This window comes from Chrysochloris asiatica, unplaced genomic scaffold (genome assembly GCF_000296735.1).
Source record: "Chrysochloris asiatica unplaced genomic scaffold, ChrAsi1.0 scaffold00078, whole genome shotgun sequence".
NCBI lineage: Eukaryota > Metazoa > Chordata > Mammalia > Afrosoricida > Chrysochloridae > Chrysochloris > Chrysochloris asiatica.
In genome coordinates, this window is record NW_006408596.1 from 5,605,279 (window position 1) to 5,618,760 (window position 13,482).

At 38.8% G+C, this 13,482-nt stretch overlaps 1 protein-coding gene across 1 annotated transcript in view; it reads right to left on the reverse strand.

Moving 5' to 3' along the window:
• ATXN2 (ataxin 2) overlaps positions 1-13,482 on the reverse strand; it is a 170,041-nt gene that overhangs the window by 19,711 nt on the left and 136,848 nt on the right. The window contains exons 13-16 of the mRNA XM_006865425.1: positions 12,653-12,957; positions 11,513-11,576; positions 9,118-9,270; positions 8,495-8,555 (exon numbers count right to left, since the gene is read on the reverse strand). Of these exons, the coding sequence (XP_006865487.1) occupies positions 8,495-8,555; positions 9,118-9,270; positions 11,513-11,576; positions 12,653-12,957 (583 nt within the window). The remainder of the gene's footprint in view (positions 1-8,494; positions 8,556-9,117; positions 9,271-11,512; positions 11,577-12,652; positions 12,958-13,482) is intronic.

A 13,482-nucleotide genomic window follows, 5' to 3' on the forward strand; every position in this document is an offset into this window, starting at 1 on the left:
CAACTCAACAGTACACAACACTGGAACAAAAACCTGTAATGGGAAAAAACATCAAATGTGCAGATGCCTGGAGATGGGAGTAGTGGAATTGGGCTTGACAGAGAAAGGACATAAAAAACTCTTTGGAGAGGACCCTAGGACCATCAAGGGAGAAGAGCACAAGTGGAATGCAGGTCTCTATCCAGAGAAGCAGTGACACCAGAGATGGAGGCAGAGATGAGGCAGGAGGCAGGCTTGCAGAATGTGCCCTTTGGTGGTTTAGATTATTATATATTCCTGAGTATTTTTGTGTACATCTCGCCCCAACCCCCAGAAAAAAGAAAAACCAAGGAAATGGAAGCAAATATTGTTGAATGATGACACAGCATGAAGACTGTAATCACTGCAATGAAACGATGGTGTAAAGCCAATGTTCTCCCATGTAAACTATCACTCAGTTCACAATAAAAACTTAAAAAAGCAACAAAGACGTAGCAGACCAAATCCAGAACACAGCTATGTCAGTAAAATTTCCATGCGATTATTTTCAATTGCTCATCAATTTTTTTGTATTAAATATTGTAATAATACATTCAATTTTTTGGTTAAAAAAACAAAGATGTTTCAAAACTTAAAACTCAAAACTGGTCAAAAATCAGTAATCAAAATATAAACTTAAAAGGAGTACATTTTATTTCATGTAGATGATAGAATAATAAAATTGGTTTAAAAAATGTATGGGTAACCATTTGGAGAAGGAGCTCTGGTAGCGTAGTGGTTACGAATCGGACTGCAAACCTTAAAGGTCAGCAGTTTGAAACTACCAGATGTTCCACAGAAGAAAGATGAGGCTTTCTGCTCCTGTCAAGATTTACAGCCTCGGAAACCCTGTACAGGGTCGCTATGGGTCAGAACCGACTCGATGGCACTTAACAACAACAAAGTCATTTGGAAAAGATTAACCAAACTCATTCCTTATACTACATACACCAAGGTTAATTCCAAATGGATCACAGATTTAAATGTAAAAAATGAAGTTACATAAATTCTGGAAGAGAATAGCAAATTAATTATTTCATTACATGGAAGTCTGCAAAACTATAAACTAACACCCAAAGGTGTTACTCAGAAAAAAGAAAAGAAACTAGAAACTATACAATGTGGAGAGTGCTTAACTCTCATTGCTTGGCAAAGCCGCAATGGGGGGAAAGACATTATGCACAGCAAATGACTCTCAAAAGCTGACCCCTATCTTCCCTTAAAGTTAGCTCTGAATTTACTTGTAAAAATATATAATATGGCAATATTCACAGCTTTTCACTACAAATTCTACAAACCTTAAGAAAAACTAGCTTAGCAGCAATTGCTTTCAGCCTTGGTGGATTGAATACAAAGAGAAATTGTGTAAATTACTCCCTTTCATTAGAAAACCTAAGTAACTGCATTTGTGAGGCCACAAAAGCAAATAGCATATTAGAGTCAAGCTAACCTACCCCCATAAACCTTACCACATTCAGTCACTAGCTAGAATTCTCAAACCCCTACATACAGACACCTGTGTAAACAAGCAGACAATAATGAACTTAAGTGAAGGATAGTTTTGACTTAATAATCTACACTTCTTGCAGCAAGTAGCCAAGTTGAGCTTTATGCCACATAGCTTCCAAGTAATTTAATGAATACCTCTATTATAAAAATAACAGCACATTATGTAGGATAGAAAGTTTATAATCCTTTAGTAGAAACAAAAAGAAACAATTTTATCTCATACTGGGAAAGAACATGAAGGTCAGTCTGAACATCACAGAGTATTCTTGTTGAAGTTGTCTAAGGACCAGGTGCAAGAATGTTGTGACTAACTGTAATAATTCAAGAAAAGATAAAAGTGTCAATGCATGTACTGTGCAATTTTAAGTATAAAAAATAAAGACTTGCTGAGCTGGGCTGGCAGAGCCAGGAGGAGAGGCAGAAGAAGGCAGAAGGAACTGGCAGAGAAAGGAGAAAGAGGTAGAAGCAGAGGCAGAAGAGAGCAGGAGAGAGGAAGCAGAGAGCAGACAGCAGAGGAAAGCAGAGAGCAAGAGTAGAGGCCGAAAGAGGCAGGAAGTAGAAGCAGGCAGAAGCTGGAGAGAATAGCCGGCCAGCACTACAAGCTGAAAAGCCTCTCGAATTGTATTCATTTCTTCATCCTAGGATCGCGTATTTGCTCGTGACCCACGACCCCCGCGGAGAGCAGGAACTCCCGCAATACAATTTTTGGAAAAAAGCACAAGAGAAAATCTTTGCAAACCTTCGGGTATGCAAAGACAGGAAACAAAAGTACACACTATAAAAAAATTTTATAATGAATTTCAAATTGTACAACTTCTTATCTCTGGAAAACACTTAATCAAAAATGTTTTAAATATATAAAGGACCTGTAGTCATCCATACTCTGTCTTCAACAAGATGAGAACAGCACATATAGTACATCTGCACATATAGTACGTTTTCTTTTGTGCAGGATGGAAGAGAAATAAAAATGTTAACCACTGTGCCAAGGCAACAGAGAAAGAATGGTCTTAACAAATGGTGCTGGGACAACCACGTAGTCACATGCAAAAGAATAACGTTGGACACGGAATCCAACACCATACACACAAAAACTAACTACAAATGGACCACAGACCTAATTTTAGACACTTTAAGACTATATAAACACTGTAATATATGTTTAGAAGAAATTCCAGGAGGAAATTTTCATGACCTCTTGTTAGCTAACAGTTTCTTAGATGCGACACCAAAAGCATACGCAACGGATGATGAAATAAACATCAACATTTTAAACTTTTGTACTATAAATGCACCAGCAAACTAATAAAAAGACAAGCCACAGACCAGAAACAAATATTTTCAAAATAATTTATCTGATAAGGATTTTGTTCCCTGAATATGAACTTTAATAACTCAAAATTAAGACAAATAATCCAATAAAAACTAGGTCAAGAATTTGAATCAACATTTCTCCTAAGAAGATAGGTGCTGTTGTTAAATGTTATTGAGTTGGTTCCAACTCATAGAAACGTTGTATAGAGTTTCCAAGGAGCAGCTGGTGAGTTTGAACCACCAACCTTGATGTTCAAATGACCTTGCAATCCAGTTCTTATCCTACAGGGTCACACCAGGACTCCAAATGGTCAGTAAAGCATGGAAAGATGTTCACTATCATCAGTCAGTATATGAAAATGCAAATTAAAACCAAAAGGAGATAACTCTTAAGACCCACTAGGAAGGCTAACATCAAAACAAAAGACAGTAACAAGTGTTGACAAGGATGTGGAGAAATTAGAACCCTCATAACTACTACTACTACTGGTAGGAATGCAAAATGGTGCAGCTACTTTGGTAAAGTTTGGCAATTCCAATAAAGCAATTCTATGTGGTATATATCCCAGAAAAATGAAAATATCTGTTGTACACTAATGTTCAAAGTAGCATTATTCACAGTAGCCAAAAAGTTAAAAACCCAATTATCTATCAATAGATAAATGATAAGCAATATGGTATACTTATATAAAAGGAGCTCTGGTAACATAGTGGTTGTGAATTGGGATGCTAGCCTCAAGGTCAGCAGTTTGAAACTACCAGTGGTTCCGTGGGAGGAAGATGAGGTTTTCGGCTCCCATAAAGATTCACAGCCTCAGAAATCCTATGCAGTGTCACCAAGTTGGAACTGACTTCATGGCACCACGACGACCATCATACTTATATAATGGAATACTATTCAAGAATAGGAGAGTACATGCAGCAGCTCTGTAGGATAAGCACTGGACTACGAAAGTTAAGGTTGCAGGTTTGAGTCCACCAGTTGTCCAAGGGGGAAATGAGGCTTTCTGCTCCAAAAACGATTTACAGCCTTGAAACCCCTATAGAAGACTGATTCGAGTCAGAATCAACTCAGTGACACTTAGCAACAACAATGCTCATGAACCATGAAATTATTATGCTAGGTAAAAGAAGATAGTTACAAAAAGTCACAATAGTATAAGAATCTGTTTATATGAAAAAGCCAATACAGGTTATATAAGACAGACAAACCAAACCAAACCAAAACAACAAGCTTGAATGTGCCTAGGGTATGTGTATGTGAGGAGGGGAGAGGCAGAGAAAATGGGCATTGACTACTAGTGAATATGGGGTTTCTTTAAGGGATGATAAAACATTCTAGAATTGAATGTAGTGATGGCTGCATAACCCTGTATAAACTAAAACTCACTGATTTGTATACTTAGACATCCATTTTGATCTTTTCTTTCTCTCTTGTTTTCTTAATACCTTTCTGCTTTCTTCATGTATGATGTTCTTGATGTCATCCCACAACTCTTCCGGTCTTTGGTCGGTCTTTAGTGTTTAATGTATTAAATCTGTTCTTCAGATGATCTCTAACTTCAGGTGGGATATATTCAAGGTCACATTTTGGCTCTTGTGGACATGTTTTCATTTTCTTCAGCTTTCAGTTTGAATTTGCATAGGAGCAATTGATGGTCTGTTCCATAATCTGCCCCTGGCCTTGTTTTGACTAATGGTATGGAGCTTTTCCATTGTCTAAAGCCAGGGAGGATGAAATAGAAGAATTCTACCAACTTCTTCAACATGACATTGATCAAACATGCAATCAAGATGTGTTGATCATTACCAGTGATTGGAATGCAAAGGTTGGGAACAAAGAAAGGATCAGTAATTGGAAAATATGGCCTTGGTGACAGAAACGATGCTGGAGATCGCATGATAGAATTCTGCAAAATCAATAATTTGTTCATTTCTAATACCTCTTTCAACAGCATAAGAGACGATTATATACACATGGACTTCACCAGATGGAATACACAGAAATTAAAGTGACTACAACTGAGGAAAGGTAAGCTGTTGGGTCAAGTCAACTCAAGGCAGAGGTCAACTCAGAAGTTTACGGACACTTGTGTATTTTTCTTGTTAGAAGTTTTGACATTCATTTATTTTTTTCACTTATATGTATTCAGGCAATAATATAAACGTATATGATTATTTAGCTTTTATTAAGCCGTTATACTTTTAGCTCATAAACATCCCTTAATAAAAGGGATGTCATGATCCCGGTCATTGAGAAGCTTACTATTTTACTGGAGAGGCAAGAAATCCATAAAAATAACTGAGGAGCAATTACAAGGTAGTGTATAACCTAGTACAACATATAAGGTATACTTATAAAGTAATGAGACAGATTTTACAAAAAACTATTTTTTATGGTATAACATGGGGCTTCAAAAAGTTTGTGGAAGCTTTTCCTAGGCCAGTGCTCGGCAAGAAAAAGGCCACGTTCAGTTCAAGAGCGACGATTGTGAAGCCCAATGGCGAAAAGCCGGATGAACTCGAGTCTGGTATTTCTCAGGCTCTTAAGCTAGAGATGAAACTCGGACCTAAAGGCTCAGTTAAGAGAGCTGAACATAACTGCAACTAAGGAAATTGAAGTTGGTGATGGTCGGAAAGCTATTTATAGTCTTTGTTCCTGTTCCTCAACTGAAGTCTTTCCAGAAAATCCAAGTAAACTGGAGAAAAAGTTCAGTGGAAAGCACATGGTCTTTATTGCTCAGAGGAGAATTCTGCCTAAACCAACTCAAAAAAGGTCATACAAAAAATAAGCAAAAGCGTCCCAGGAGCCTCACTCTGACTGCTGTGCATGATGCAATCCTTGAAGACTTGGTCTTCCCAAGTGAAACTGTGGGCAAGAGAATCCAAGTAAAGCTGGAGGGCAGCTGTCTCATAAAGGTTCAGTTGGACAGAGGACAGCAGAACAATGTAGAACACAAGGTTGAAACCTTTTCTGGTATGTATAAGAAGCTCACGGGCAAGGATGTCAATTTTGAGTTCCCAGAGTTTCAGTTGTAAACAAAAATGATTAAATTAGATATTATTCACACACACACACACCCCAAAAAAAGTTTGTGGAAAATTCCATTATCTTTTAATTCCATTTTCCAGTAACTTTTTGAAGTCCCTACGTATAGCACACTTATTTACATAGAATTAGGAAACGATTTGCTAATTTATTTTTACATTTATTGTTGTTGTTAAGTGCTATGGAGTCAGTTCTGACTCTTTGTTGTTAGATGCCATCGAGTTGGCACTGACTCATAGCGACCTTATGCACAGCAGAACGGAACAATGTCTGATCCTGGGCCAACCTCACTACTGTTGCCACACTTGAGTCCATTGATGCTACCACCTGGCCAATCCATCTTGTTGGGGGTCTTCCTCTTTTTCTCTGACCCTCCATCTTACCAAACATGATATCCTTCTCCAGCGACTGTTCCCTCCTGACAGTATATCCAAAGTATGAGTGAGAGACGAAGTTTGGCCATCTTGGCCTCTAAGGAGCACTCTGGCTGCACTTCTTCCAGAATGGATCTATTGGTTCTTTTGGCAGTCCATGGCACTTTTAGTATTCTCCTCCAACACCATAACTCAAAGGCATCAATTCTTCTATGGTCTTCCTTATTCACTGTCCAGCTTTCACATGTATATGAGCTTACTGAAAATACCATGGCTTGGATCAGGCGCACCTTAGTCCTCAAGCGACATCTTTGCTCTTCAATACTTTAAAATGTTCCTGTGCAGCAGATTTGCCTAATGCAATCCAAAGAGAGGTGACCCAATGGAATGCGGAAATCATCAGACAATCTCTTTGATATCTCAAGCAAGTAAAGTTTTGTTAAAGGTCTTGGTATACATGCTTCTGTACAGCTGCCTCAGGTACACTAAGAGTGCACTGTTTCTCCTCCATTAAAATGAGTGCCTCCTGCAGCTGAACTACATCATCTTCTCCTAGCAGACAGCTACACGACAGTGCTTGCTGTCACTGGGATGGCTGTCTATATATATACTTCAGTATAAAAATGTCATTGACAAAAGTAAAACCACAGAGTAATATATAAACCCCAGAATACTGAACACTAATTCAAAAATGGCATGGAAAGAAATTTTTCCTGCCTGAACTTTTTTAGGCCCTGTCAATAAGCCTAAAAATCTCTAACTTGATTACTTTAAATCACCAACAGGAGTTCTTTCAATATTCACATGTTTAAAAGCAAAGACATACTCAAACGCAAATTTACAGCCACTAGTAGATTCCACAAAATAATCACAAGTACTTCAACCAGTGAAAAAGCTTATTAATATAAGAACAACCGAAAGTTCTAATTTTTTTTATGTCAGGAGTAATTATTAGGCATTGAGAAGAACTTATTTTAAATACAGGAATCATTCTGCTTTTGTTTCTCAATAAAATAATATTTCTTTTGTTGAGTGCTGTCGAGCAGGTTCTGACTCGTAGTGACCGTGTCTGTACAGGGTTTCCGAGGAATGGCTGGTGGGCTTGAATTGCTGACCTTGCGGTTATTAGTCCAGTGCTTATCCCACAGCACCACACCAGAACTCCAAAATGATACTAGTTGCTGTGTGCCGTGGAGTCGGTTCCGACTCATAGTGACCCTGTACAGGGTTCCAAGGCTGTAAATCTTTATGGGAGCAGAACGCCTCATCTTTCTCCCGCGGAACAGCTGGTAGTTTCAAACTGCCGACCTTGTGGTTCGCAGCTCGATTCATAACCAGTATGCTACCAGAGCTACTGCTATAAATTAATTAAATGGTAAAAAGGAATTTGTTGGCATTTTCCAATAATAAAACATTTCCTCTTTAGATAAATGTGTATGTTTCTCCTAGGAATACTCTATAATCACACACGCATGCAATAGATTTTACAAGAATGCTCCCATTTTACAGATGAGAAATAGCGTTCTATTAGAATTCTGGGAATCCTGGTGTGTTCCATAGACTAAGCATTGGACTGCTAACCACAAGAATGGTGGTTCAAACTCACCAGCCACTCCCTGGAAACCCTATACAGGCTTGCTGTAAGTCAGAATAGACTCGATGGCACTTAACATTAGGATTTTGAAATTGGTTTCTAGAGTTGCCCTCTGATCCAAAAGAAATGGGTTTTGGGAAAAGAACTGTATGTTAATAAAAAATAAGAATGCCAGTGATCTGGTAAATTAATCTAGCAAACCTTCTTCCAAATTTAACACCAGAAAACTCAAAATTCAATGATTCTTTGTGAAGAGAACACAGAGCTCTTAACTGTACCAGAACCCACTGCTGTCAAGTCAGTTCCAAGTCATAGAGATCCCTCGGGAGGGAAAAGAACTGGCTCACAGGCTTTCCAAGGTTGCAAATCTTCAGAGAAGCACACATCTTTCTATTGCAGTGTGGCTGCCGAGTTCAAACTGCTGACGTTTAGATTAGCAGCTGACTGATTTACACCACTAGGGCTCTGTAACTGTCACAACTGATGCACACCTATATCCTTATGCAACATTGGTTGTCATAGCTTTGTCACAAGTAAAGATGATCTACAAATACACATTCACTGTAAGACGAGATACCTGATTCATGCAGCATGCAGACTACAAGCAAACACGGGTAGGATTATTCTCACCTTTACCTGCTCTATATGTCTTGGCTTGATTCACTGGCATGGGCGTCATGGGTATTGGGTATAAAGGCTTGAGAGAGTTAAAAAATAAAAAATGAAAATTAGGCTCTTATCACAGTAAGAATGTATCTTATAACTCCTAGTTTTAGATTGCTAGAGAGGTAACTCTGACATGCTTTCCTGATAGTCTAATACCGGCCTATCTACCCAACACCATCAAGTCAATTCCGACTCATTCAAGCCTACAGGACACAGTAGAACTGCTTCTGAGAGTTTCTGCAGTTGGAAATGTCTTTGGGAAGAGACAGTTTCATCTTTCTCCCATGGAGCAGCTGGTGAATTCAAACTGCTGATCCTGCAGCTAGCAGCCCAATGTCTAACCCACTACTCCATCAGGGTTCCTGCATTTCTACTAATTATCAAAGTAACTAAACCAAAACAATATTCATAACTAAAATGACAAACCCCAAACTACAGTAAATCTAGACCAATTTTCTTATGTGACTCTCTACTACGAAACACATTCTCAAATTTAGGTCCTTAGACGTCCAACACACTGTACAACAAGTGCAAGCCACCCTCTTTTCAATACCACCACTGCCCCATATCACTGTGCAAACTTTATGACTTACTTGCACGCCTGGGCTTACAGGTACTGGATACATCATATTTGGTGCAAAACAAACAGGCTGTGTATAAACTGGAGTTGGCTGCTGATGACCCACCATAGATGGGCTCGGTTGTGCTTGAGGCCGAGGCGAAGTTGGGGTGGTAGAAGGCTTTGGCTACAAAAACAGTAACAGAAAAATTAACTACTACTGCAATTTGATGACTGGTTTTCCAGTCCTTTTAATTTTCACTTGCTTTTAACTGGTTGCTTTCAATTATAAAAGCTTATAGAAAATAAGCTTCCACATTTAAAGTAAAAAGAAACTTGGTTTGGTAGAAAGTTAAAGCAGAACTTTGCCAATTAGTAATATTATTTTAAAAATAGTGGTAGTAGCTTTTAGGGCAGTGTGGTGGCTCTGTAAGGATAAGCACTGAAATGCAAACCATAAAGTCAGCTGTTCAAGCCTACCACCTTATCAGCAGGAGAATGATGAGGCTTTCTGTTCTTGCAAAGATTTATAGTCTCAGAAACCCTTTACAGGGTCTCCATGAGTCAGAACTGACTCAAATGCACTTAGCAACAACAACAAGAAGTAACTTTTAAGGAACTGGAAAAAGTGTTCAAAAATAATTTTTCCCTCAAACGTGCCATGTGCCTTTGCTCTCAGGTCAAGAATCACTGCGCAAACAGAAATTGTTACCTTTTTTTGCCCTGCCCATCATGTAAATCAAATGTCTAGGGACATTAGTCTCGCTCATATGATCTGAGAGTAAATAGACAAAGGCTCACAAAACAGGCTAAATGCTTTAGAGAAAGGAAGACCGCTTAAGGGAAATAAGACCCAATATATCCAGACTACACTCCCAGCTAAGGTTACCCAAGGTATAAGTAGATTTGTGTTACCTTTCAGTAACCCAGAATTTAATTGGAACTTAATCCAACAGCATTTTAGGAGGTTGTGGAACAATATACACTTGTCTGGGGATATTCATCAGCTACACGCTCAAATTTATGATATAAGTAATTCTCAAAGTGAACACTGCGTGGCTACCCATGCTAGAGAATAAGATCCCCTAGGAACTGGATTGAACCTCAGCATAGTGATCCTGCTTGGTCACCTTAGAGCAGGTGGTGGGCCGGCAACGTCGGGTGCATGGGGTCCCCAGCTGATCTCCTCCCTCCCTGCCTTCCTCGGATGGCGGCTGTTTATGCTGGACGTGTGGCCAGAGATGGGTAAGGATCATGTGGAACCTCGGCTACTTGGGACAGAGACATTGCCATGCTGCAATGAGTCTCAATGACTGGTAAGACTGAGGAATTCGCACTGACCACCTAAGACAGGCAGCGTCCCTTAAACAATCAATAAATAAGGAGGACTCAGATGCAGACAGCACAGACCCGGTCAGGAGGCCAAGCCCCTATGGGCCCAAGCGTTGTTGACCGTCCAAACCATAGGCTCTGAGGATCAGACTCTAGCCACCTAGTAGACATAACAAACTGTCCCTCATCTGATAATTCAGTAATACTTGTTAGTAATCTCATACGTGAGCCCTGGATATCCACAGACAAATGTAAAAACCTCCCCTAAAAGCCGAGACTGTAAATTCCAATAAGCCAAGTCCCCCCCCATCCAAAAAAAAAAAGCTAAAGAGGATAGAGAGAAACACTGTAAACTGATGATATATAGCGGGGATAGTAAACTGATGATATATAGCGGGGATAATAATCAATGTAATGAAACAAGCTATATGAATGGTTGAATGTGAAGCTGATGATGTGCCCTGTAAACTTTCACTCAATGCAAAATAAAAATATTTAATTAAAAAAAAAAAGAATATTAAAATAAATAGTTTCAATTAAAAAAAAAAGAAAGAAAATTAAAATTAACTAAAAGAACAATAATAATACAAATAAACACGATTAGGCCTGATTGATAATTATGAAAATGTATAGAAAATTACCTTCAAATGTTTGAATCTAGGCTAATTAAAATACATTCAAAATGTATTTAATTGTTGTACAAATGTTACTGATTTAAACTATTTAATGACAAATGCAGTAATACATAAATATAGAATAAAAATATAGTGAGATATGTTTTAAAAAAAATAATAATAATTTTTAAAATATATAAATCTTTTTACAAATTCAGAAGAATCCTGGTAACAGAGTAGGAATCTGAGAGTCTAGCTAGCCAACCTTCTTCACATTAAAAAATCTGCCCAAGATCACAACTAATTAATGACAAAGCAAGTATCTTTTCTATGGCTCAAAATTATGCTATAATGAACATTTGAGAAAAAAAATCTAAAACGTTGTTTTAGCATTCAGATGGCAGGTGCAGAAGAAGAAATTTACTATTAATCATACTTTTTTTTTCAGAGTCTAGATTACCTCAAAAAGAACAATCAACTTACCTGAGAAAAGGAACGAGGGTTGAACTCCTTTGCATTGGGATTCAAAGTGGATTTCCTAACTTGCCTAAATAGGAAAGAAATATACAGGACAGTGAAATCTACATGAAAACCATCCGTCTCTAAAATCTTCCATACTGATTTGTTTCTTATACATTGCTAATAATCACCAACAACTCACAGTAGAATATCTAACCTCTTTATTAAAAAGACATGGAACATACACATCTCCCACTCTTTGATCTCATGAAGAAACTGACCAGAAAAACACTATTGTAAACAGTATGTGATATACAACTGTTTCTCCCAAAGGCAATTAACAAATACTGCAACAAAAAAAGATCCCTTGCCAAAGTACCCCCAGAACTGTCCTTCACATCATCTAGTGCTTTGTAGTATGACAGGATGCTTTCTACATGACACACACCTTAGGAAAAACCATGACTCTACTAAACTTTATTGCCTCAAATTAAGAATCTATGTCCCACAATTCAGTGGTAAGCCAGTGTTTGGAAACCGAAGTGTGGCACTGTGGGTTAATGCTCTGGACTGCAAAGTCAGTATGAACCGTAAGGTTCAAGCTCACAAGCCATTCCTTGAAAACTCTACACAGGGTCGCTAAAGGTTGGAACTGACTCGATGTTACTTAACAACAACAAGGTTGTGAAGCTAGCTCACGTAAGTGCACTTAACTGATAATATCCTATCTTACCAAATCCGGCCGGCCATTAATTAAAATAGTGTTTTGGATGAAAACCCCTTTGAGTTCCCAGTAGGAATATCAGATACTTCTTTTTCTTCTTAGCAGCACAGCAGAGCCCAGGGGGGACAAGTCCCAAAGGCCAGTCACTTCCCAAAGTCCTGTGCACTGGTAGAAAAAGTCTCTTTTGTATTTTTTGCCTTCTAGAATTTATGCCCCCTTTCCTACCCCCGGATGGGAGGGTAAGAAAGGAGAAGTGCAGGGTGCACTGATCTAATTTACTTTCCATGCGCTTGTTTAGCTGAATTATTTGTCAATAGAGGGCCACTCAGACAGCAACCCAAGGGTCCATCCAGACTGCTTCTTAAGTTGGAAAGACCTGTATACCTTACAGAAGTTAATGAAGTCACAGGATGAACATGTTAAATTCCAGGAATACTCACTCAGCTGCGTCTTTCTTCTCCTCCTTATCGTCTTTCTCTGGTTTACACCCTGGACTGGAAGTCTGAACCCCCTGGGATGTGACCTCTGGTCCTCTCTTGTATTCCGAGTTACTGAGGATTGACGGGGAAAGGCTGGGGCTGCTGGGCTTGCTGCTGCCACTGGTGCAATTGCCGCTGCTGTTCTCAATGAAAGAATCCTTCGGGATTGATTCACTTTTGTCTTTGACTGAATCTCTTGATTTCTCGCCCTCTCTACTTTTGTTTAGTAGCTGATCCATAGAATCAGAAGTAGAACTTGGCTGTAACTAAAGAAAATAAATGTACTTAAATACTCTAAATAACTCCAGTAATCAATTTTCATCGTGAGCACAAGTAAAATAATATTTATAAGCATGAAATGTACCAGATAAGGTGGTGGTGTTGTTTTTTGTTTCCTGTACTAAGGCATAACGCTTTTTTAAGTTTATAATTAAGAGATTATCTATACAAGACAAGCATAGTCAAGTAAGCAATCAAATACCCTATCCTCAAAAGTTATGGACAGCAGACAGTCTAAACAAAACACACTCAGCATGTTTAAAAATTCAAAGGAAAGGGAGAAGATGGCTCCATACACCAGTGAAAAAGCACTGGTGGCCAAAACCGTGTGGGGTGTGGGTGCAGGAGGTCGGGGAGGGTGGGGGGTGAACAAATGAAAGTGGACAATGGACTCATGAGGCTGGGGCAGGGATGAATGATGGTGGACCATGGATGCAGAAGGATGAGACTCAGATCAGGAGGAGTCAGAAAATAGCAGACTCACCCATCAGGATCTAGATGGGTAAGGAATA